General features: G+C 39.6%; 1 protein-coding gene across 1 annotated transcript; it reads left to right on the top strand.

Moving 5' to 3' along the window:
* Nucleotides 1-2822: 2822 nt before the first annotated feature.
* On the top strand, nucleotides 2823-25213 carry LOC118975803 (protein unc-80 homolog; the record flags this gene model as incomplete). Its single annotated transcript, XM_037029938.1, has 8 exons — nucleotides 2823-2941; nucleotides 9780-10199; nucleotides 11157-11205; nucleotides 13837-13993; nucleotides 15206-15507; nucleotides 20317-20440; nucleotides 22318-22391; nucleotides 25074-25213. Coding segments are annotated over exons 1-8 (1385 nt in total), but the record flags the coding sequence as incomplete, so codon positions are not given.
* Between the last annotated feature and the right edge of the window lie 352 nt (nucleotides 25214-25565).

The following is a 25565-nucleotide window of genomic DNA, read 5'->3' as shown; positions in this document are numbered from 1 at the left end:
TAGTTTAATTGATCAGAGATAGAACCCAGACAGAAATAGTTTTTAAGTGTCGCTGGTCTGATTCCAATCACTAGGACTGAGAATCACTGGTTTTGAGAAAACTATCGACCTCNTTTGGGCTTTTGCTCCTGCTTTTCCTGGTGATAAAACTACTTGCATGGTTAACCCCATTTATAGGACAATAAAGTTATTTGTATCTGTTTTTCAGTCTTTTATGTAGGCACCTTTTCTCTATTGAAATAATGGAAGTTAGGTCACTGTCACCTCCTGCCTTTAATGTGTTCAGTTTCCCCCTCGACCTGAGCTACTTACCTGCTTTTCCTATGGTATGTGCATTCTGTCTTCAGCTGGAAGCACAGTGGCCCTTCATCTAGTTTGCACACCAGAGCCCCGCTGCAAAGCTTTGCAAAAATATTCAGAAGCTTTTCCCTTCCCCAAAGATTCTAGTTTAATTGATCAGAGATAGAACCCAGACAGAAATAGTTTTTAAGTATCGCTGGTCTGATTCCAATCACTAGGACTGAGAATCACTGGTTTTGAGAAAACTATCGACCTCTTCTAGAATTCAATTAGTCATCCCAGGGTTAGATATATGTGTACTTTATTTCTTAATCAGGTAAAAGAAGTATTGATCCAGAGGCTCAATATTTTGGACCAGGAAACGGGAGAAAAGATTACTCTTAATATGTCTGTAAGTCAGAAGTGCAGTGTGAAGTAGACATTACCCAGAGGGACTTGGGAAGGCTTGCATGATCTCATCTCCATCAATATGAATGATTATGCTGAAGATAAAGAAAGAGCGTTCTATCGTGGCAATTGCTTGTCTTTTTGAAAGAGAAAACTATGAGTTATCAGAGTTCGATGGGAATTTAATTCAGGTTGCAAATGCACCTGTAGATCAAATTCCCCTCCTCTGGGGACAAATGCTTGCCCAAGTCACACTGTTGGGTTCTCGGAGCAGATCCCTCCATGCAGTGTGGATGCAAAAAAGAATAGGTGTCATCGATGTGGAACAGAGAAAGCTCTCTCTGCTGGAGGCAGGCCAGGGTCTGGTGTTCATGCTGCTGCCACATGACCCAGGCAAGGACAGACGCTGCTGCCCTGGAAGAGGGCATATGCGCTAGAGAATAGAAGGAAGGAGGACTGGACGTGGCCCAGAAGCAGGGAGGATGTACTGCAGCCAGGCTGCGTGTCCCTGGCTGTGTCCTCAGGAGCCCGGCAGCGCGGTCTCTTCTCACACCAATGCCCCTTCTCTCATACTGCAGGGCATGCTAATGAAGCAACATCTGAAATTTCAGCCTGTTACACACAACTCTTCACAAATAAGAACATGTCATTGGAATACTTAACTGCAGATATTGCACTTCCACATTTAAAAAAATACACTTTTTAAAATAAACAATTTTATTCTTTCTAAATTGGCTCCTGTGCAGAAATGGCTTAGACTTTAAGAAAACATAAATCTCAGCATTCTTTTAATGAGTGGTAGTATAGAAAGATTTTTTTTTAAGATTTTTATTTATTTATTTATCTTTAGAAGGGAAGGAGAGAGGGAGAGAAACATCAATGTATGGTTGCCTTTTGTGCGTCCCCTGCTGGGAGTTGGCCTGCAGGGAACCCGCCTGCAACCCAGGCATGTGCCCTGACTGGGAATTGAACCGCGATCCTCTGGTTCGCTCAATCCACTGAGCTACACCAGCCAGGGTTCCTATAGAAAGATTTTTATAAAATATTTTTCTACACTTAAGTGGGGAAAATTAAACTGAATAATAGAGTGTGTTCAGCATTTTTACCTTAATAAAACAGAACTTGTAATATAAAGTAGAAACTTGCACATCTTCATTATCATAATATGACAGTGTACATAATAATAAGGCTGAACATTCAAAATATTTCAAGACATACCAATATTAAAGAAAGCAATACTCAGTGACTCAGCAAACATGGATTTCAATATTGTGAAGCTTGCATACTCATTAAATACAAAAATATGTGATTGGTTATAAAGCAAGAAAAAGAACAGGCTTTAAGATATTGGAGTCTACCTGAAGTTCAATATACATATTTCTTCTTGTCTTTCTGAACACTCTAGAAGAGGTTTTGGTAGTCCTGAAATACAAGGCTGGAGTGAATTCTTCTGGAGAAACCACTGGAATTAAAGTCAAATAAAGATCTGATCTATGAAGGGACACCATTCAGGTGTTAGGATTCCAAACAGGTGAAGCCTACTGTGATATCAGGAGCCAGCATCTGGCCTCTCCCCTGGCAGCATCCGTGAGTGGCTCTGTATCACTTTACCCTGTACTTCAGGGATGTGTTGACAAGATGTCACAGGGAAAAGGAAAAACTAAATGTAAATGCTATAGCCATCTTCTATTCATAACTGGAAGGTTTAGATAACATCCCCTCTGAGAATTACTGGAACTGTTGTTTGTCCATCTTCCTGCGTGCTACTCCTTTAAGAAGCACTTGGCATTGCAACATCGAGACAAAATGGCAAAGACTGAGCTATGGAAGAGTTCATTTGAAAGGCTAAAAGGCTAAGTCATCATTGTCAAAAGCATAATACTAATGACAGAGTAGAACAGGCACTCTTCCAAGTGCTTTGCCTATATTGTGGCTATTTTTAAATGTCTTCAAGTTCTTTGACACTCCTCCCACTGAGAGGTGAGACTTGTGTTGCTTCCTCTTGACTCTGGAGGAAACTTAATGACTTATAACTGAGCGGCTGCAGCAAAAATTTGCTGCATAGCTTTTGAGGCTAGATGAGAAGGGGCCATGAAGCTTTTACCTCATTCTGTGGGATGCTCTCTGTGGGTAAAATGAGCTGTAAGAAGTCCAACGACCCCGAGACCAACATTCAGGAGAGACCAGGTATATTGCTCCAATGGACAGCTGCGGCTGAGCTCCCGGTGGTCAGGCAGCTTCTGCAATCAGCCACGTAAGTGAGCCGTCCGGGGTAGCCAGACCATTCAAGTCTTCAAATAATTATATTCCCAACCCACAGCTGACTGTAGCTGCCTAAGGCTGTAACTGAGAACTACACTGGTGAGACTTACCAAATGTCTCACTCACAAATCATGAACACAGCGAAAGGGGTGTTTTATGCCATTAAGATTTGGGCTAATCCTTTGTTATGAAACAGTTTAACTAGAGAATATATTGACTCATTTAATCCTCACAACAGGCTAACAAAGTATCTACTCTCATTATTCTCATTTTTCAGATGGAGAGAGTGACTCCCAGAGATGTTAAGTGGTGTCTGCAATGTTACGTATCCTGTGAGCAGCGATGCTGGTATTTGAATCCAGGTAGTCGGGTTCCAGGGTCCTTGCTCTTAAGGATCTTGAAATGGTTGCTATCATATCTGATTTTTTGGTAATTTTTCTCAGATTATCAATGATATTGAGCATATTGATCATTGAGATTATTAATAAGATTGGAGCACATTTCTTTCTTTTTAAAAAAGATTTTATTTATTTATTTATTTTGAGAGAGTGGGGAAAGGAAGGAGAAAGAGAAGGAGAGAAACACCAATGGGTGGGTGCATCTTGCACACCCACCACTTGAGACCTGCCCTGCAACCCAGGCATGTGCCCTAGACCGGGAATTGAACCAGCAACACCCTGGTTCATAGGCCTGCAGTCAATCCAGTGTGCTACACCAGACAGGGCTGGAGCATATTTCATTTCTCAAATTTTTGTCAATGCTTATTGATTTTGTAATAAATTTTAATATAATCAAACCCATTGTTGATTAAGTACATGACATTTACTTTCATTTGTTTGGGTCTTTCATTTCAAAGAATAATTAATATTTTGAGTTTTATATATTTTCTTACATAGCTTTAACTTTTTGAGTTTTTTACGAGAAATATTAAAAGTATTTCTAAAAAATTGGGGGATCAAAACAATTTTTTAAATTAAAAATTTTGCTTTTCACATTTAGGTCTTTAAGTCACCTTGAACTTATTTTTTGGTAGGGTTTTAGGTAGTAATTTTAATTTACTTTGTTACCAAAAGGGACAACACATTCCACTGTATTGCATGTGATTTCCTCATATTTCATTTTATTGGAATTTTATTTTGTTCTACTCATTAAGTCTGCTATTTCTATGTTATCAATCACATTGTACTAGTTAGCATATAGTTTTATAATTTCCTCACGATTTCCTTCTTTTTCAAATCTATCTTGACTATTGTCAACTCCTTGCTCTCCTATCTTAATTCTATAAAGAGCTTTTTTATGGTTTTATAAAAACTCTGCAATAAAATTGGATTTAAGGGATAATAAGATACTTTCTGAAAATGAGCCTTCCTACCTAGGAATGTGGCTTTTTTGCAAGTCTTTATGCCTTTAAATAATCTATTATATTATTTTCCATGAAATATTAAATATTTTATTAAATATTAAATTTTGGTGGAAATATTAATTATTTTTGTTAAATTTACTCCTGGATATCTTAGAGTCCCTTGCTACTCTCCAGGTTGAACAGATGAACCTTTAAACAAATAAATATGGTATTAAGAGATACCATGATGAATGGTATGATGAATTTTATAAAGTAAAAAACAAGGGAATATAATAGAATATTTCTGGAACCGAATAGAGTGGACTATTTTAGGCAGATTAATAAACAGTTCCATATGAGAAAGTTATACTTCGTCTGAGACCTAAATGGTGAAAAAGCGCTAGCCCTGTAAAGGTGTACAGGAAGTAGAACCAGCAATACCAGGTCCCTGAGGGACCAGTATACCTAGCGCAGAGTAGAGCGGAAAGAGTTGCATGAGATTTTAGTCAGACCATGAAGAACCTTCCAAACCCATCTGAGGGACTTAGGTGGGTGTGGACCGTGGGTTTGGAGATTTGTTCTCACCTCTGCGAGACCACTGAGACTGCCCTCTTTGAAGAGCCCAACTATAGGGCCATGGACACCTAAGACACATGGCATAAACCAACTTCTGCACACTGGGAGTGACCTCAAAGTAAGTGTGGCCTTTCCCTCAAACTCCAGAATTACAACAGAAATGGAACTATTATACACTTTTGACCGATAGACCCATGAGACGGAGAATCATTCTTCACCTTCAGGTTCTAATGGTTTGCCATAGGGTTACGGTGGACACTTGACAAAAACTTTTTTTACTAATTACTGTGAGTGTTTATATTATCACTAGTCTCCTATCCTCACATAGCATTCTGATTCTGCTTACTGAAGCAATCTTTTCCAAAACCCAGCCAGAATTCTCCCAGATCAGTCTGTCTGCCATGGATATTTATTTACGGACTCATCTGTCAACTAGACATCTGGCCACTATCAAAATTTTCTATTCCATTTAAAATGAAGGATAACTTTCAGGGCTAACATGCATTTAGCTATATCTGTCTGGATCTTCTCACAATTTCCTTTCATAAACTTCCTAAGGCCCAGCAGGTAGTTTCCTCTTCTGGCCCATGGCCACTCAATCATGACACCTTTTTTAGGAAGCTCTTGCACAGTGAGGTGATAGCAGCATGCAGGGATTACAGTGGAGCTGAATCGTTGACTGTGATGGTGTAACTGACTCCAGATTGACGCAGTTCTTAGTTTTCCTCCAACAGAGTTCATCTGAATGAAGCAAGAAACGTATGAAAGAAGGCAATGCAGATAAAAGTATTTAGGGAAGGCAGGATTCTTCCCAAAAGCCAAAATATATTTGGAGGTCTTCAATGAGCGTGTGAGAAATAAACCCGCATGGAAATCTTGACTCAGCATTAAAATGTTATTTTGAAAACTGACCTTGATAGTGCTTGTTATAGATTTCTTCCATTCTCACATGACTCATTGCCTTAACTGCATTTGGGAATGGAAATGGCCATTAGCTCTTCATCTTTTACCATCAGCAGAACAACTGTGTCATACATCCTTAAGCAGCTTCCACTTAAGTGACTTATATGAATTCTTCCAAATCCTCAAGATTACACAATACTCAGTAGTATCATAGAAGGTTGGGGTAGAACTTTGGAGCCAGACTTTACAGTTTCTTTTATCATTTATTCTGGAACTTCAGGCAGGTTGTATGACCTTTCTGTGCCTCATTTTTCTTTCTTTTAAAAGTTGATTATGGAGTTTTTTGGATCAATTGACTGATGTGCATAAAGCAGACCTTGACATACAGCAATTATTCAGCATGTGTTTTCTGCTATTAATATTTTTGACAGATGCCCTACTTCTCTTCCATCAAATGTCAGTCCTAAACAATGAGTTAGTGATTATGTTATGGTTTACATAAGCCATCAAGCCTGAACACTCCTATATTCTCATCCTTCCTCTTTTCTTGCTAAGTTAGCCTCTACCATCCTTCATTTTTTATCTCCCATTTTAGGTATTATTCCTCCACCAAAGATGATCAGCCCAGCTGTGCACCAGATATAGTCTCTTCCAGAGCCTTCTTAATTAATTATTCCTTCTCTCAAATATTTTCAACATTTTTTCTCCAACGGTTCTTTAACTCTGGCCCATAAATATGTCCAGATGTCTTATTTCAAAAAAAATCTATAGTATGGCCACTTTGGAAGGCAATCCAGCGATTGTACCCTTGAGTATTTAATCAAATGAGTTGAAAATTTATGTCTACATAAAAACCTGCACATGAAATGTTCATAGCATCTTTTTTCAAAATTGTGAAAAAATGGAAGGCAACCAAGATGTCCTTTAATGGATGAATGAATAAACAAACTGTGGTACATCCATACACTTAAATATTACTCAGCAATTAAATTGTGGTTTGAATATTACTCAAGACAGAAGAGCACATGAGAGAAACTTAGGTGCATTTTGCTAAGTGAAAGCCAATCTGAAAAGTCTTCGTAGTATGTGATTCCAACTCTGACATCCTGGAAAAGGTAAAACTATTGAGGCAGTGAAAAGTTTAGCAGTTGCCAAGGATAAGGAAGAGATAAATAGGTGGAGCACAGCAGATTTTTAGGACATTAAACTGTTTTGTATGATGGCAATGGCTCATCAATAATAACAAATGGGCCACATAAATGCAACATGTTTTTTTTTAAGATTTTACTTATTTATCTTTAGAGGGGAAGGGAGGGAGAGAGGGAAAGAAATATCAATGTATGGTTGCCTCTCATGTGTCTCCTGCTGGGAATTGGCCTGCAACCCAGGCATGTGCCCTGACTGGGAATCGAACCGTGATACTCTGGTTCGCAGGCCCGCGCTCAATCCACTGAGCTACACCAGCTAGGGCTTGCAAATTGTTAATAATAAAATAAACTGTGGGCTGGAAGAGAAAGAGTACATAAGAACCTTTTATACTTTTTTTCATTTTTTTATAAACCTGAAACTGCTCTATGAAATAAAGTCTATTAATAGTAGTTTGCAAAAACTCAAGTAGGTTTCTGTAAAGTGTTTCACAGAAGTACCTAGATTACTATCTGATTGAATAACTGGAAGAAGGTATATATGTACACTGGAGTCAGGAATCTTGTTGACCATCTTAGAATTCTGTCTACCCCACAATCATATCTACGCTGCCACCTCTCAATAGCATCGTTGGTGGCAATAGACTAAAGTTGATGTCCCCTATATTTTCAATGGGCTCATTCTCTTTCCATGTATTTGCTGGATTATTTTATCTACTTCCATAGTTTCAACTACTTTATATACAGTGTTAATCAATCTGTCATACTTCCCTGACTCTCCTGAAGTCCCTACTCCTATTTTTGTCCATACCTCCTCTTCATGATATCCATTGGAATTTCCAATAGAACCTCAAGGAAAACTCATTAACACTCTTGTACACACATATAAAAGAAGAATATAATTATCCCTGTCATTTTTTTCTTCCTACAGATGAGATCATAATTTTGCTCAGTTGCTCAAAACAGAAAACTTATAACTTTGGCTGATATTATTGAAGGCTTAGTATAGATCAAGGATTCTCTTAAATTCTTTACAAGTATTAACATTTAATCCTAACAACATCTTTGCAGGAGAGGTGTTATTATTTGGAATTTTTGGCAAAGAACCTTTCCCAGGGTATTACATCTAGTATGAAATAAGGCTAGACCAAAAAACTGTCTGGCTCAAGGCCTAAGCCCTTAAACAGTGTGCTACCTATTTTTCTTTCCCTGTGCCCACCTGGTTATAAAGCCCTATTAATTCTATTTCAGCAATATCATGAAAACTCATCTCCTCATCTCTAGTTATGCTGTCATGGCCTCAGTTCAGGATCTCTTGGAATATTTTTCTATTCTCCAGACTGGTGTTCCCATCTACAACTCTAGCCTATTTCAAACAGCCTCTACATTCTTGTCATATCAATCACACTCGGGTGGGATTGAAGATTTTACTCCCCTGCTTAAAGTCTTCCTATCCAAATTTCATAGCCTGACATTCAAAGACTTCTTCCACTTGATTTGTGCTTATATTCTCTGCCTTGTCGTTTTGCATATATAGACTGTGAGTCTGTATCGTGTGATCCATGGTAACTTTTTTTTTGCATGTCTGTCTTCTCTTTCATTGTGAGTTCCTTATGAGCAAGAATACGTCTAGATTAGTGCTTGGTATATAAACCGAACTCATTACATAGGCATTGATCAAACTGTGTTGGAAATCTATCTTTCTTTTTTTCAAGATTCACATGAAAAGATGACTTCGAGAAATTAAATGAAGATTTTATTTCTGTGACTGAAAATACCTGTGTATACCACATAGATCTCTCTATATGGAGAACACCGACATGTAGTCAATTACACAGGCAACATTTCTCTGTTGACATCAGGACCTGGGGTCTGATTCTCAGTTTCATAGGTTACAGCAGTATNTTGGTATATAAACCGAACTCATTACATAGGCATTGATCAAACTGTGTTGGAAATCTATCTTTCTTTTTTTCAAGATTCACATGAAAAGATGACTTCGAGAAATTAAATGAAGATTTTGTTTCTGTGACTGAAAATACCTGTGTATACCACATAGATCTCTCTATATGGAGAACACCGACATGTAGTCAATTACACAGACAACATTTCTATCTGTTGACATCAGGACCTGGGGTCTGATTCTCAGTTTCATAGGTTACAGCAGTATCTGTGTTCAAGAAGGTATATGACTATGTTTGTTTGTTTGCAGGTAGTTGTACTCACAGCAAGGGTTTTCTACTCAGACTGCTTCACCTTGTCCAACCCTTACTTGTTTTGCTGCTGGATAAAAAATCTAACAGTGATCTACCTATAAACTACGTTGGCATTTGACTGTGACAACTGAAGGAAGATGACAGAGACTAATGGATGAACAGGATCACCCAAGTGCCGTAATGGACCACACTTCCTAATGGCGTGACTGAAATGTCCTTTCTCAAGTTATAATTAACTGAGAAACCACAACTGGTTAGTTTCCGGACATTCCTGCTTTGGCAAAACAAGCAAGGTTAATTTCTTGTGGTTATCGTTTTAAAAGTAATTCTCACCTCGGTAAACTTTCCAGCTTTCTTTGTCTCACCAAGCTTGCTCCCTTCCTGATTTGCACCTCTAATAATTTTCAAGTACTCTTCCCGCTAAACCCCGAGGGTGGACTCCTGACCTCCTTCTTGGAGGTGCCAACGCTGCCAGGCTTAGAGACTGCTCTGCGGTTCCCCAGAGCTCCTCCTCCCCAGACCTTGCTGAGGTTGGGAAACAGGACAGGGGACACTCTCTGGGGAGCAGCTCCAAGGGAAGGAAGCGAAACCTGGGAGCTGAGGAAGCTGCGGAGCATAGACCCTTTGGGCGACCCTACTGCTGCTCAGCCTGCCCCCAACCCGCGTCTCCCGCCTCCGGGCAGGTGGGCGCGGGACGCTGTCCACAGTGGGAGGTGCTGAAAGCAAGGGGCGGGCGCGGGGACGAGGTGGGCAGCTGCTCCGAGCGCCCCCCTCCTGGCTCCGCGGCTCCGCCGGCCCTCCCCTCCTCCCGCAGCCATGTTCCACGCGAGATCAGGGCGGAGGGAGCCGGCGCTGCCTCGAGGAAGGAGGGGATGAGAGTTGGGGAGAGCCACGGGGGGAGGAGGAGGAGGAGGAGGAGGCGGCTGCAGAGGAGCCAGCGCTGGGTCCTGCAGTAGGGCTCCGGGGAGCCACCATCATGGTGAAGAGGAAGAGCTCCGAGGGCCAAGAGCAGGACAGCGGCCGCGGCATCCCCTTGCCCATCCAGACCTTCCTGTGGCGGCAGACCAGGTGAGGGGCGCAGAGGGGGCGCCGCGCCGCTCGGGCCAGCCCCGGCTGGGGGCTCTCCCCGGGCCACCTGGGTCCTCTCCATGGCCACCGCTGCCACTGAGGCCGCGCCACATCCCTGCAGCTCCTGCTCTGGGGCTGGAAAGCAAGCCCTCTGCATCTGCTTAAAAGCACGCATTTAAAAATATTTCAGTGAAGTTTGACTACAGGCAGATTGGCAGTTGCTGAATAAATATAGACATTATTTTTAGGGGATGGGGGGCAGAGAGCCTAGGAAGAGGGGGCAGGGAACTAGGGAAGATAATTATGACTGGTTGTGCTCCTGCGTCCAATTTCCCCTTCATCTCCTGCTGTAAATCTAGCCCGGTGACCTGTTGTTTTTCTAGCTCCTGTTGGGCAAATATCTGCTATGCCCACTTGTTAACCATTCTTGCTCAGATTCAGCGAGCGTAATGTTCCTGGTTAGAGCCTCGGAAGGGAATAATTTTTGATAAGGCTTTTTATCTATCCCCCTTACCCCTGAAGGGCCTGAAACCTATTCCAATAAACAAGAAACAAGGTTTCCTTTATTACTACTGCTACTATTATTATTTTAGACTTTTATCATATCCAAAATTAAATTCTGGGAATCATGACCTACAAGCTGTGTTCGTTTTTCAGTTTTAATATGACTGCAAACGAGTAATGTGCTACCTCTGACTACTGGCGATTTAGAATCTGATTAGGTAGAAGTCTTCAGAATAAGAGTCAATACAGAAAACAGAGCTCTACATCTCTTTCATATGTGTAATTACATACGTAAAAGCAAGTGTGGGCAGCATCAAACCTGCTGATTAACAAGCTGGAGGGAGACATGAAATTTGAGTTTCACTGCATCATGTCTTATGAAAATATCTCATAAGGATGCTCTAATAATAATTTTATTTATGTTGATAACAAATATCTCTATTAATTTTTCAGTGCGTTTTTGAGGCCTAAACTGGGGAAACAATATGAAGCCTCTTGTGTGGTATGTAATATTCACCATTTAATGATTTCCATATTCTGTGTGGTATTTTCAACCCAAAGAAAGACATTAAATCATACTGGCTGTGTATGTGAATTCATTCAGCAAATATTGTTGAGCACCTCCTATGTGCCAGGCACAGTTCTAGATGATGAGGTAAAGCAATAATCAAAACAAATACAGAGTTTGCATTCTTAGTGGGAGGGGAACAGGCCACTCACAAACACGTGAACTACACAGTAGGCCAGATAGTGATAATTACTATAGAGAAAATTAACCAAGGAAGGAGCTCAGAGAGCACTAGGTGGGGGTTTCATTTTAGTGGTAGAAGAATAAGACTTACCTGCTAATGTGACCCTCAGACAAAGACTTCAAGAAGAGGGGAAAGGATCATTAAGAGAAGATCAGGAGGAGAGACTGAACTAAAGTCTAAAGGACTTTTATCCAGAGTTGGGGGATGCATAGGGCAGTAAAGAGAGGGTAGAGAGATAACAGAGAACCAGGTGGCAGAGGGCCTTGACAGGCAAGAATAAGAAATTAAATTTTTAATTAACAAAATTGTGACTGTTACATAGAGAAAGTTCATGAAGTCAGTATCTATGAATTCAAACAAAATAATGTGTAATTTTGAATTTTTATGTCTTTTATTTGTTATACAAGTCTGAAAATAGGTTATATTAATACAGGGGTGGGCAAAGTAGGCTTACAGTTGTGAGGACATGCAACAGAATGTATTCTTATTATTGTTTTGTTTATTTGCATCATTTGTCTTACTATTATTGTTATTATTTTGTATTCTTCCTTATGACTATTTATCTTTTAGGTAATGAAGTCTGGTAATTTAACCTACTTTTGCCCATTCCTGTATTTATGCAAAATAGAGAGCCTTGTGCTAAGATTCTAAGAGAACCCCATATCCCTGCATATTCCTATTTCACAAGTTGAGAACAAAAGACATGAAATTGGGAAGCCAATGGAATGGGATTTCTACAGACTTCATAAAAACTTGGAGCTCACATGGTATATATTCTAACCTAAAGTGGAAGCCTCCCTATTTAGGTGCTGCCGTTACTATTTGCAAACGGCTCCATAGATGGCCTTCTAATAAGGAGCTCTAAAGTGTTTAACGGCCACAAACCAGGATGAAAGCCATCTGGAAAGTTAAACACGCACACATACAAACACGCACACATACTCTCTCTCACAACACACACACACACCCTCCCTCACACTATCAAGCAAGACTTTCTTATATCTCCTTCTCATCAAAGTTGTCACAGACATATTTTTAAAATCTAACTTTCAAATAAGAGACTTTCAGTGGAAATTGTTTTGTATTGATCTAAAGTTAGAGTAATTTGACACTTGAAATCTCTGAGCCTTTATTAAACCATGTTTACAATTATACTAGCTTAAAATAATCCCAACTTTTCCATCTACTTTGCAAAGATATGTCTGACATTTTTAATGTAACATGATATCAGATACCTAAGTCACATTCATAGGTAAGTAGATCTAGGGATATAAGTGTCTAAATTAAAAGTTATTTTATCTAATAAAAATTACCTGAAGGCTGAGAAATTTAAAATTTTTTGGATTTGCATATCCAAAGGCCTTCATTGTTTTTTAAAGGGCTGGATCTCTGATTTCACTCATTCATTCATGAAAAGTATTTCAGCATACTTTTCATTTTGCATTTCTCTTTTTTTTTTAGTCAAATAGTAAATTGTTTCCTTTGGAGAATTCTTTATTAAGCCACATCTTTTTCTCGAGTATTCTAGTAATTCCAATAATACAGCTCAAAAACTTGTGATTTGTATTATGATCTCTCGAGAGCACACTTAAGGATTTTCTAGACCATTTGGGACACTGAGTAACCATCAGATTCTGTTCATACAAGTCAAATACTTACTAAACTTATTTTATATTTTTAGCTGCACTTTCTCCAACATGTACTCCTTTCCTTTAAAAAAGAAAAAAAAACCCTGAGTTGGTCAAAATTGTTATGAGGTACTAAACTCTCTGAAAATATGCCTGGCCAGGTTAGAAAAGTTAAACCAGCAAAGCAAAAATAGCTCATTTTCCTCCTCCCTCCTTCCCTTCCTTTTTCTGCCCCTTTTTTTTTCTTTATTCAACAGGTATATTAAGTATCTTGATGGTTCCAGGCATTAGGCAAGGAGTGTCCTGTGCCGAGTCATTGCTGGGGACATGGAGTGACTCAGGGATCTCAAAGTCAGGTTTCTTGAAATAGTGTATCTTATTTGACACTTGGTGAATATTGACATAAATTCTGTTCCTCAAAACGCTTTTACAAAAGACATTTCACTTTGGTATGCAGTTGTGACAGCCTCTTTGAGTGACTCAGCAACATTTTATAAAATATTACATCCAAAACTTCATGAATTAAACATATTGTACTCTTTGTTGGAGGAAGCTTATTATGATGGATATGATAATCATTTAGTAATTGAAGCCATATACTTTGAATAAAACCCTGAAAACCTGAGTCAGGTCCAGTAATTTGCATCTTTTAGCATATACAGTACCTTGATGTCATTTCTTCACCAATCAGAATCTCTGAATCCTTATTGTACGGGCTTTCTTTGTTTTTCTTTTTTCTCTTTGTACGTATAGTCCTTTGAACGAGTGTTGGTGGAAAACAAGTTGCACGGTCTCTCTCCCGCCCTCTCCGAAGCGATCCAGAGTATTTCCAGATGGGAGCTGGTGCAAGCTGCTTTGCCTCACGTCCTCCACTGCACTGCAACCCTCCTTTCGAACAGGAACAAGCTAGGTCGGTGCTCCTGTACTGGGAACGTATTTCCAGTATGCCACCATCCTTAGTGTTCAGCATTGGTAATACCATGTATTGGGTACTGTCCATGTTATCTCATTTAATTCTCACCCTTCCTTTTACATTGGTACCACCGTTATCTCCATATTACCAATGAGGGGACCTGCTCTCCTATTTTCAAATTAATTTTACAAGTAATATTTGAATATATTATCCTTCTAAATATTATAATATTATAGGAAAGCTGAAGATTCTTGCTCATCCAAGATGAGTTCCCAGAAGAGTTGTTCTCTTTGCCCACCTGGCTCTGAAAGTGACCGATTTCACTTTGTAGTCCTGTGTGTATGTGCATGTACCTATATAAAGATTGTTTTTGTTTTTTACATGTTTTGTCAATGTCTTTTACCGCACACCAGTCCATCCTAGAGATCTATCCCATGTTAATACAATGCTGTTTTCCATCCAGTTTGCTCCCCTCTTTTGGGTCTCTGCTCAAATGTGTTGTCTTGTTTGTTTGTTTTTTTGTAGAGGGTCCTTTCCTGGTCACATGGCCTAAAATCCAGTAGCTGTTATCTTCTCTTAACCATTATACTGCCCATTTGGAAATACATAGTTGACCCTTGGACAGTAGGCAGAGGGTAAGGGTTAGAGGGTGGTTATGTGCACACAACAGTCTCCACCCACTCCTACCTCCATCCTCATGACCCCCAGCCCACCCCACCCCTGACAAAAATCCGAATATAACTGTTAACTATAGTCCGCTCTTGCATCTGCAGATTAAACCAACAGCAGATTGAAACAGTATTTTCCATCCTGGTTGGTGGAATCTGTGGATGCAAAATGTAAGGATAGGAAGGGTTGACTGTATTTAACAACAACAACCAAAAACCTGCAACTATAAATGGACTGTTGCAGTTCAAGCCCGTGTCCTCAAGGGTCAGTGTACATGGTATCTGATTGAGGAGATGTGATGCATGCAGTTTCCTGCCCTGTGATTATAGCATGTTGTTCTATAGAGACTGCAGCCTGTTAGAAAAACCCAAAACAAGACTGTGCCCTTCCATCAGTTATTGCAGGGGATATAGAGAAATTCTAGTGCTTCTCAGAAGATTGAACCACAGAGTGAAGTAGAGATGTTCCTCCCAGACCCCAAACTCTGTAGCTCTGGTCACAGAGTTTTCCTTAACCTGGCCATGTGGTTGTCTCTTGCAGGCCACCAGGATAAACTGGGTGTCGCTGAGACAAAGCTCCTTCACACCCTGCACTGGATGCTCCTGGAGGCTCCCCAGGACTGCAACAACGAGCGGACTGGGGGCACAGACCGAGGATCCAGCTGGGGTGGCGGTAGCAGTGCCTTCATCCATCAGATTGAAAACCAGGGTTCTCCAGGACCGCCTTGCCGAAGCAGTGCTAATGATGAGGAAGAGAACAACCGGAGAAAGATATTCCAAAATTCCATGGCTACTGTGGAGCTCTTTGTCTTTCTGTTTGCTCCTCTAGTCCACAGGATCAAGGTAAGCAGAAAGGTAGTATTAGGCTGAGGGGGAATAGAGGTGGCGTGAGGATGAGCTATTACCCTAATCTCTGTTTGGCCATCCTCATCTCACTAAAACCTCAGCTACATTTGAAGCTACCATCATGTCTTCTTGAAAATCCCAGTTGCTTTGGTGACACCACATTCTGCCAGTTCTCCTTATCTCCTTTGAGAGCCTATCTCCTTTGGCTGGCCCTTTAACATTGGGCCTCTCTGGAAGTGCACCCTGGACCCCATGCTCTTCCCATTCTATCTTCTTTTTGAAAGACCTCCTCTCCAGTTTCATTGACCATTTGTGTTCCATAGGCTGAGGTCACCTAATTCTACATCTCTAAACTAGACTCCTCTCCTGGTCTCTGGACCAGATTGCCAACTAGCTTCTCCAGATAGAGAGTGTGAGGGCACTTTCAGATTTCACCTGAAATGAGCCCTTGTCCCAGTGTTTTGTATTTCAGGTGATGGACCCATTCACATTAACTCAAAGGCTAGGAGCTACCTTTGAACTCCCTCATTCTTATCAACACATTTCACTTATCACAGAGTCTTAACTCATTTTGTCTCATAAATAGTTCTCAAATGTACCATACCTTTTTCTCTGTATTTACTATATTAACCCAAGATTTTATCATCCGTTCCTTGGACATCTTACCTGGTCCACTTTCTGCTTGGATTCACAGGCTCCAAGTTCATCTCATAAAATCCTACCTCAATACCAAAATGATCTATTTTAAATGAACATCTGGCCACATTAACAAAACACTGAAAGTAATTTGTTGATTTTTTGTTATACAGAGTGTGAAACTCCAGCTCCCTAACATGGTAACTGGGCCCTCCATGGCATTCCTGGCAACTTCTTTCCATTAGCTCCAAATGCTTGGAGTTTCCCCCAGAACGTAATGTGGTTTTTTCAGGCTTATTTTCATGCTGGTCCCGCCACCTGGAATTCCACCATACTCCAGCCTTCTGCCTTGGGAAGTCCTGCTTATCTTTTATAGCTGCATTCAAGGTCTACCTTCCCACGCCTGTGTTTTTATAATATTCTAGACATATCTTTATTGTTACTTTTAGTTTTTTTTCTTATTATCTCTTTAAGTGTCTATTTCTCCCACTAAATTCTGAACAGTTTTAGGGTAGGAATTATTATTGTGTTCTGGATAACTAACATAGTATCTATGTTTCACACATTTTTAATTAATTTTTTTAGTATTTAATTAATGTTTATTAAATAAAGTAATTCACAAAAGCAAATAGATCTATATAAATGATTCATCCTTTTGTAAGACACTGTATAATTTAACGTATATTTTTATAATTTGAATTTATTACTAGCTCAAATATTTCACATTAAACAATAACCTGAAAATTCTGTCAAATACATTATTCGTTTTAGACCAAATTTAATTTTATTAGTGAAAAATGAATATTTATTACACCTAAGGTATCTACTTTAAATGTGATATTTATATTTTCTTGATTTGATTATATTTCTTTATTTCTTCAATAAATATTTATTGAATGCCCACTATATGCTAGGCTTTCAGAGTCCTGGAGAAACAGCAGGGAATAAAACAAAATCTGAGCCCTCATAAGGATTTATTTTTATAAAATCCATATGTGTGAAGTAAGCAATTTTAAAGTGGAATTTAAAATCATAGTTGTTCAAGTAGATCTTTCTAAGCTACTAGTAAACACGTGTAGAATTGCTTCATGCTGTCACAGAAACGGGCTTTCAGGGCAAGCACGAAAAGCATCTGAAGTGTGGGGATGCTGAGTCTGCCAGTGTTTATGCCCTCTGGGTTTTCTCAGGACCTTTGTGGACCACTTGCCTCATAGCTGTTTGAGTGACAAAGAGCACCTTCTCCCACTAGGAGTGTCTGGTCATGTTTGTATACATAGCATTGGGTGACTCATTAAAGAGGGCTCTAGAAGAGGAATTAGGGTCCCTGAGTTTATAGATTCAGCCAACTTAAGAGGACTTACAAAGGAAAGCAAGAGAAGGCCATAGGTTCTGCAGGTATTCAAGTCTGAAGAGTGATGGGCTTTTCTGGAGTTATTCGGAGAAAGTAAAATTAATCAAGTGTGATACTCTAGGAGAAATGCGTAATTGAAGGAGATCTCAACTTATCTTCAAGACATAGACAACCTTGTTGGGAGTATCTCAAATAAAACAAAATAATGAGAGTAACCATCGGGGAGTGCTCAGTGTCACGAGGTTAAAGGCCAGGATTCAATAGAAGAGCTCATTTACTACTGCAGTGTCCATGGGATTCTATATGTGTCAAGATTCCTTATGAGAAACATGGAAAATGACTGAACTCAGAAACTACAAAATGACTGAAACCAGGTCATTTGAGATTCAGTGTCCTGCATTTCTGGAGACAAATCTGATAGGCTTCACTAACTGTTAGTTCTCTGCTTGCTGGGTTTAATAGCACATGTAATGCTGTGCAGCCTTCCCCATGTCATTTCAAGGGAAGTGAGGTTATTCTCCCCTTAAGGCCAGACCTTCCCGTCAAGCTATTTACCCAATAACTCTCGTTGAAAGCCTAACAGGCATACTGAATCTAATATGTCTAAAGTGAAGCTCCTGATATCCTCAAACCTGCTCCTGTTTTATCCTGCCCATCTTTATCAATGACAAAGCCCAAATTCTTTCACATGTTTTTCTCTGACACTCTACTCCTGGCCAGTAAGCTCTATCCTCAAAATATGTCCAGAATCTACCCCTTCTCATTTTGACCTCTACGGACATCCTAGTCTAATCATCTTCCCCCTAGATGATAATACAGCTTCCTAAATAGTCTCTCTTTCCGCTCATACCCTTAACTCTCAATAGCCTGAGTGATCCTATCAAAACTTACATCTAGTCATGTGACTTCACTACTCCGCATCCTCTGGTGGCTTCCCGTCTTACCCAGCCATTGCTGAAGTTCTCAGTATGACCTATGACACCCTGTACTATTTGGAACTCAGTAACTTCTCTGAACATATTTTTTTCTGCTGTTCTGTTATTCAGTTGACCACTCCTGGCTGTTTCTTGGCACATGAGATGTGCTTAGGACCTTGCCCTTGCTGATCCCTTTTCACATAAAGCTTTTTTTGGAAATATCTGCATGGCCGCTCCTTCAGATCCTTTCTCAAAAGTTGCCGTTATAATAAGGCCTTCCCTGGCCTTCCTGTCTAAAATAGAAATACTTTGTCTGATATACCTCTTTACCTACTTTATTCTCCTTTACACTAGGAGAGCAGGGATTTTTCAAAATTTTTATTGAATTTTTTGGGGTAACATTAGTTAATAACATTATACAAGTTTCAGGTGTATATTTCCATAACACATCATCTGTATATTGTATTGTGCGTTCACCACCCCCAGTCAAGTCTCCTTCCAGAACAGGGATTGTTGTATGTTTTGTTCACTGATATATCCCAGAATCTAGAATGGTAACAGGTACATAGTAGGTGGTTTTACATACTTGGACAATGAATGTGCTTTGGAGTCCTAGAGGCTTTCCCACTGTGGGCAGTGTGGTGGTGCCCGAATCCCAGTGGCCAGCCCACATGCAGATTTATCCAGGGCTTTCCCCAGCTTTTCCAGTTGAAGCTTCTTTGGATCCTGAGCTGCATTGATTCACCATTTGCAGAATCACTTTACTTTTTTCCCCCAGTTTCTTCTTAGCTCCTATCTTTTTAGATCAGTGGTTTCCAACCATGGCTACACGTGAGTCACCAGGGGAATCTTTAGAGGTTTTCTGAAGATTAGAAAAGATCAGTCGCAAGGACTCTAATTTAATTGGACTGGGGAGGGGAGGAAGTGGGACCTGGGCCTCCTGTGTTTTAAAATCTTCCCAGGTGATTATCATATGCAAGCCAGGATTGTCCATCACTGCCATAGTGAGTGCCTGGGTCTCGGCTCTGCTCATTAATCTCCTGCCCCATTCTCTGCTTCCAGCTCTATGGTGTTTTGAGAGGCTGAGTTGTTTAACATGCAGTCTAAGAATGTCATATATCTGCACTTATACAATATGAGAATTCATCTTAAACACAGTCTCTCAAAATGATGTGATGATGAAACACAGAATGCGCTCCCTGCAAAAGACCTTGAATTGCAGAAAAACTGAATGAGTTTGGGTTGTAAAGTCAGTGCAGTTCAGTGAGTAGTGTGCAGGCAATTCTCAACGCTGTGTTGAGCATTATGATTGTGATAGGGGGTGTGGAGGAGGGGAAGTGGCTGCTGTATCCCTGCCCTCAAGGAGCTGAAGACTGTCGAAAAGGCAACATTACAAAATAATGCACTAGGAAGGGTCTAAATATGTATTCCTGATCCCGTGAAATGCAAAAACAAGAGATGGATCGGAGAATAGAAAGTCAAATAGCCAGCATCTGAGGATGTTAACTTGTGAGGAAGAAAGGACAATTAAATAATTAAGAGAAATAATAAGGATTACTACAAGGCAAGAGGTCTGCTAAGACTTGAAATAAACAGGCCTCTGTCAGTTGTTTTGCTGACACAAAACAATAATTTCTGTGTTTTGTGCTTTGCACACAGCTGAATTTTAATTGAATATTAATGTTACCTAAAGCTGACTACTGTGATTTCTGTAGCAATTGTGACAATACCCTAGGGCTGTTGGTTCACCCTGGAAAAACTCATTTGTGTGATGAAAGAAGATCTCAAAGGTCAACCCATTTCGAAAATAATCTCACGAGTGATGTTAATCCTTGCATTGACTGGTCCTTCCAAGCAGTTCCTAGAGGCCACTTTGTGGACATAGATCTTCTCTCTCCCCAGGAGTCTGACCTCACGTTCCGACTGGCCAGCGGGCTTGTTATATGGCAGCCCATGTGGGAGCACAGGCAGCCCGAAGTCTCTGGCTTCACGGCACTGGTGAAGCCCATCAGGAACATCATCACAGGTTCGTGACTCAGACACCCCATAAGATGGTCTCAGCAGACTCCCTTACCGGCAGGAATGAGCGTGAAGGGGGAATTCGCCCTTAAAGAGGCCACGAGAAAGAAAATTTCTGCAGGGTGTTATCTAGGTGTTCCAAGTACAGGAGTCACTACATGACAAGCCTCTACAAACCAAGGGCACATTTTGTGGTGTTGTGTGTCTTTACGTAAGTCATTTCAACTTCCTGTGTGACTTAACACAACCTTGCAAGATACAATATGTTCAGGAATTTTGTAAACTGGGAGTGCCATGTTATTCATATGTATGATAGGTTATTTATAGACATATACCATGCTTACTACAGTCATTCAAAATGAAGATGAGATTTTTTTGTATGGTAAAGGTAGACTAACCCCAAAACTTACATGAATAAAATACATTAACTATGGAAATAAACTATAAAGTCAAGAATAAACCTTGGTGGTTTAAACATCAGGAAACTAAGTAAGTAAAAATGTCATAGCCAGAGTGGTCTACTTCAGATTCCATGGTTGGAATGAGGTTTAACTTCATTTGATTAAAACAATCTGAGAGTGAAGACACATATGTGAGGTTCAAAAACTGAAAATACAAAGACAGTTTTGGGGGAGGGACTGAATGTGGAAGGTTGGGGATGGGTAAGGCAGGGGAGAGTAATGGGAAAATAGGGACAAGTGTAATTGAACAATACAAAAAATTTAAAAAAACTGAAAACTAAATAAGACATAAGAAAAATAAAATAGGCTATAGTAAAACCTATTACTGAAAAAGCTATATCTTTACATTTATTAAAGAAAAACATTTTCTTCATTTATTTGAAGACATCACTTATATAAATGTAGAAGTCACTTCCAATTTAGATTCTCTCTCTCCTTCCTCTCTCCCCACCTCCATCCCCTCTTGCTGTCTCTTCTCATGCCTGAACTGTAATTTAACACATGTACAAAAACTATTAGGAATTCATGTCCAGGTGAATAGTACCTGGGCTATTTGCTTTACCCTCCGTTTGCTTCTTTTTTTGTTGTTATTGTTCAAGTACAGTTGTCTCCATTTTCCCCCCCACCCCAGCCACCCCCACCTTTGCTTTGGAGTCATAGGCAGAGTGAGTTCCTTTCCCCTCTTCCTGACCTCCCGTGGACTTAAAATGGTGTCCAGCATCTGAGGGAAATGAAACTCAGCTTAGACAACATGGGCAGAAGAAAAAGCAATGGCAGGTGGTTGACACTCCCCCTGGTCTCTTGCTTTGTGCAGTTGGTAAATCACTTTCCCCTCTGCACCAGGTTACTCATGATTTGAATGGAGCACAGCTTCCCTCTTCTCCATCATTAGGTAAAAACGTGACTGGTCTGAATCTTACTTCAGGGGCAGCTTATTGTGGTCACTAGGACACAGACCCTGCAACCAGATAACCTGGGCTGGAACCTTATTCAAGGGTCAAGTGACCTCGAGCAAGTTAAACTTACTGTGCCTTGTGTCTTCATCTGTAATATGGGTCTCAAGATGTACCATATGTTATTATATGACTACTTTAAGGGTTAAATAAATTGATATATAACACTTATAATAAGAGTTTGTAGATGTTACGTACCATGTAGATGTTAACTATTACTGTTTTTAGTATTGCCAACTTTTTAGTACTTAACCTAGTGAGTCAGACTGAATTGATGAAGAGATTTAGATTAATGATTTAGAAATGCTAAGATTTTTGAATTGATTATGTGATTTCTCTTATAACATGTTATTACACATCTTTTTGAGGTGATAATGAACTGTTAGAATAAGTTTTTTATTTGAAAATAAGAACTCATGAAATAAGATGAATTTATAAAATTTGTGATAGAATTTCTTCCATCTGTGCAGCTAAGAGAAGCTCTCCTATTAACAGCCAGAGTCAGACCTGTGACTCGCCAAATCAGGACACAAGACATGGAGAGGTGAGTTTATTTTAATCATGAGAGGAAAGGGGGCAGCCATTCCTTGGACGTAGTGTAGTGTGAAGGGTAACGCCTAAGTTCTATAATGATGCAACTTGGTTTCAGTGCTGGCTCCTCAATGTGAAATTTTAAATAGCCTCAGGTTTTCCATCTGTCGATGTGGAAAATAATTGCATGCACTCCCCAGAAATGTGGGTGGGGTGCTGAAACAAGGCGGTGTACAACTCTTGGTTTATCTCAATGGCTAGCGTGTAACATTAAATGTTAGCTATCATTATTCATCCCAGGTTAACTAAACTAATACCTTGTTCTCAGTCAATTATTGAATCCTCTAATATTTATTAGGCAACTTAAAGATAGGTACAATAGTAGGTACTGGTAGGGAGGAGAGTAGAAAAGAGTCCTAAGATACCATCCTACCTTTAAGGAATCCAAAAGTTTAATGAGAAATCAAGACTAATATATGTAAAACAGAAGATGCACAATAAAACAATATAATTCAAGGCAAATTTGTCATTCGCTGTTTGGTTTGAAAAAGAAAGAAATGAAGGCAAGAATTGTTCAAAGCTACTTCCACTAACTTAGCTCATGTTCATATGACCTGCCTTCACTCCCAATTTGACATGCATAAAATAAAACTTGCTGGCTTCCATTAAAGTGGGATCCCCTTTTCAAATGATCCCCTAGTATTGCTGCTAGGGGTATCATCACCCTTTATACCCTCCAAACTGGAGATCTCCAAGTTCCATGATATCCACTACTTGCTGAGTACTTGCTAAATACAGATGTTGAGATTTAGATGCCATGTTTTATCTAACCTAAGATGTGAGTTTTTCACTTTTAACATTGTTGAAATTGAGTGTACTTGATGATCTTTAGCTTCTTATAATCTCCCTGCTTGATGGCACCCTTGATATAGTTGTCATTGTCATGCAGCAAGAATTTGGTCATTTCCAGCATCTGAATTTGAAGAATCAGGGTTAGTGGCCTTAGAAGAATATGTCAGAGGGAATAATGGAGCACTCTTTTACGAAATAAAACTCTTCATATAGAGAAAGTCATTCTACGGAAAACATATATCAACCACTCTGAGTTGAAATTTCTAAATTTAAAAAAATGTTAGGAATACCTACCCAATTTATCCCACTTATATTTTTGACACTTACATAGGATGGATATATAATTAAAAGCTATGCCTAATATGTCTGAGATAGCCCCTTTAATAGGTTTAAAATATCAAGTCCTCACTGATAAGAAGTATCCTGTTTTTTTCTTTTTTTCAAATAAAATCTTTGTTTTATTAAAGTTTATGCTGTTACAGTTGTCCCATTTTTTCCTCCTTTGCTCCCCTCCACCCAGCCCGCCTCCCACTTCCATAGTCAATTCCCACACCATTGCCCATGTCCATGGGTACTTCATGTATGTTCTTTAACAAATCCCTTCACCTTCTTTCAATCAGTCTTCACCTCCCTCCTTCCTTCTTACAGCTGACAGTCTGTTCTGTGTATCCATGCCTCTGGTTCTATTTTGCTCATTAGTTTATTTTGTTCCTTATATTCCTCTTATACGTGAGATCATATGGTTTTTGTTCTTTCACCAACTGGCTTATTTCATTGTTTGTTTTCTTAATTGAACATAAAATAATGGTCTGTCATAACTCATCATATCTTAGATACAATAAAATACATAAACATCATATTTCATTCTCCTTAATTCTCCTTTTTTTTTTGCTGAGAAATCCTATGTGTACTTTCTTTTTTGTTTTGTAGCTCAGATGTGCTCTTTAGTCTCTATGCTTGCTTCCACCCTTTAAATCCAGGCCCTTATAACTAGATTGCAGCTTGAACCACCTAGTTGAATTTTCTACGTCTAGCCTCTTCTGCTTCACATAAATATCAGTTAATCATACCTGACTAATATTCCTAATAATGTATCATTTATTAACTCGCCATTCCACAGAGGATTATTATTGATACATGCAAGGTGTTGTCTTTCATCATATCCCTTCTGACTTAGGAACCTATAGTAGATCCATCACCTCATGACCAAAGTCCTCTCCATGGTTCTCTGTGCCTTCTGCCACCTGGCATCACCCTTCTTAAGTGACCCTGGTTTCCCCTTCCCTTAATTAAGCACTGTGTCCAATATACAGAGCATGCAGTTTTAGCCTCTGACTCTTCGCTCATGATAAAGGCCATTGTATCCAATTGGAAAAACATATATTACATCCCTGCTCTGATGAGTGATGGAAAAACCTGAACTTTGCACTCCATTTTCACTGCTGGCTTCTATTTGATCAGCTCTTATTAACCTGTTGCTTGGTTTCAGCCTCATGAGTCCATTTGGTCCACCTCAGTATTGACATATCTTTGATGAATTATTGACTTCTCACTCTTCTCCTATGGATACTGGATATGGGAGTGAAAATAAGCTGAATCAAGGGAGAAATGAAATAAAGTCTATGAAACCTCCTTAGCCTATTCCTTATTATAATGACATCTGTGCTTTCTTGAAATCTGTTTCAACTCTCTGTTAGACGAAGGCAAATTCCTTCTTCTGTGACATTATAATTAGCTATGCTGTAATTTTTGAATGTAAAAAATGATGTATATAATATGATAGCTGATTCTAGATGATATACTTGAAGAAAAGACATTAATATGTTTTCTCCACCTCCAAAAGGGACTCCAGGTGGTCTGTGAAACGTTCCAGTCAGATTCCGTCTCGCCCAAGACCACCATTTCAGGCTGCCACCGAGGCAACTCCTTTGATGGAAGTCTGTCCTCCCAAACTTCCCAGGAAAGAGGTCCATCGCATTCCAGGTACACGATTTAAGGGCAAAAATGTATCCCCAGTTGCCAAAAACTAAAAATACATTTTCAGTTTCTTGTATAGCCTCTATTCCTCAGACTTGTGGATGTGCATGCTGTATATATACTCTTGGTCAGGGTATCATTACATTAATAATTCCAGAAGAGTGTTCAGAATGGCTCCCATTTTAAAAAAATGGAGTGGAGGTGGGAAGAAATGTCTGATTTCATGAGATATCTGAATTAGATAATATTTTAAATATTTAAATGCAGACAGTCAAGTGATCCTATCCATCAAAAGGATCCACTTTAACATATGAAAATACTTTATACCAGGAGATCATTGTATTAAAAGGTACTGTCC

Source organism: Sturnira hondurensis, unplaced genomic scaffold, assembly GCF_014824575.4.
Source record: "Sturnira hondurensis isolate 20B ecotype Veracruz unplaced genomic scaffold, ASM1482457v3 Scaffold0001532, whole genome shotgun sequence".
Taxonomy (NCBI): Eukaryota; Metazoa; Chordata; class Mammalia; order Chiroptera; family Phyllostomidae; genus Sturnira; species Sturnira hondurensis.
This window is presented reverse-complemented; position numbering and strand designations above follow the sequence as displayed.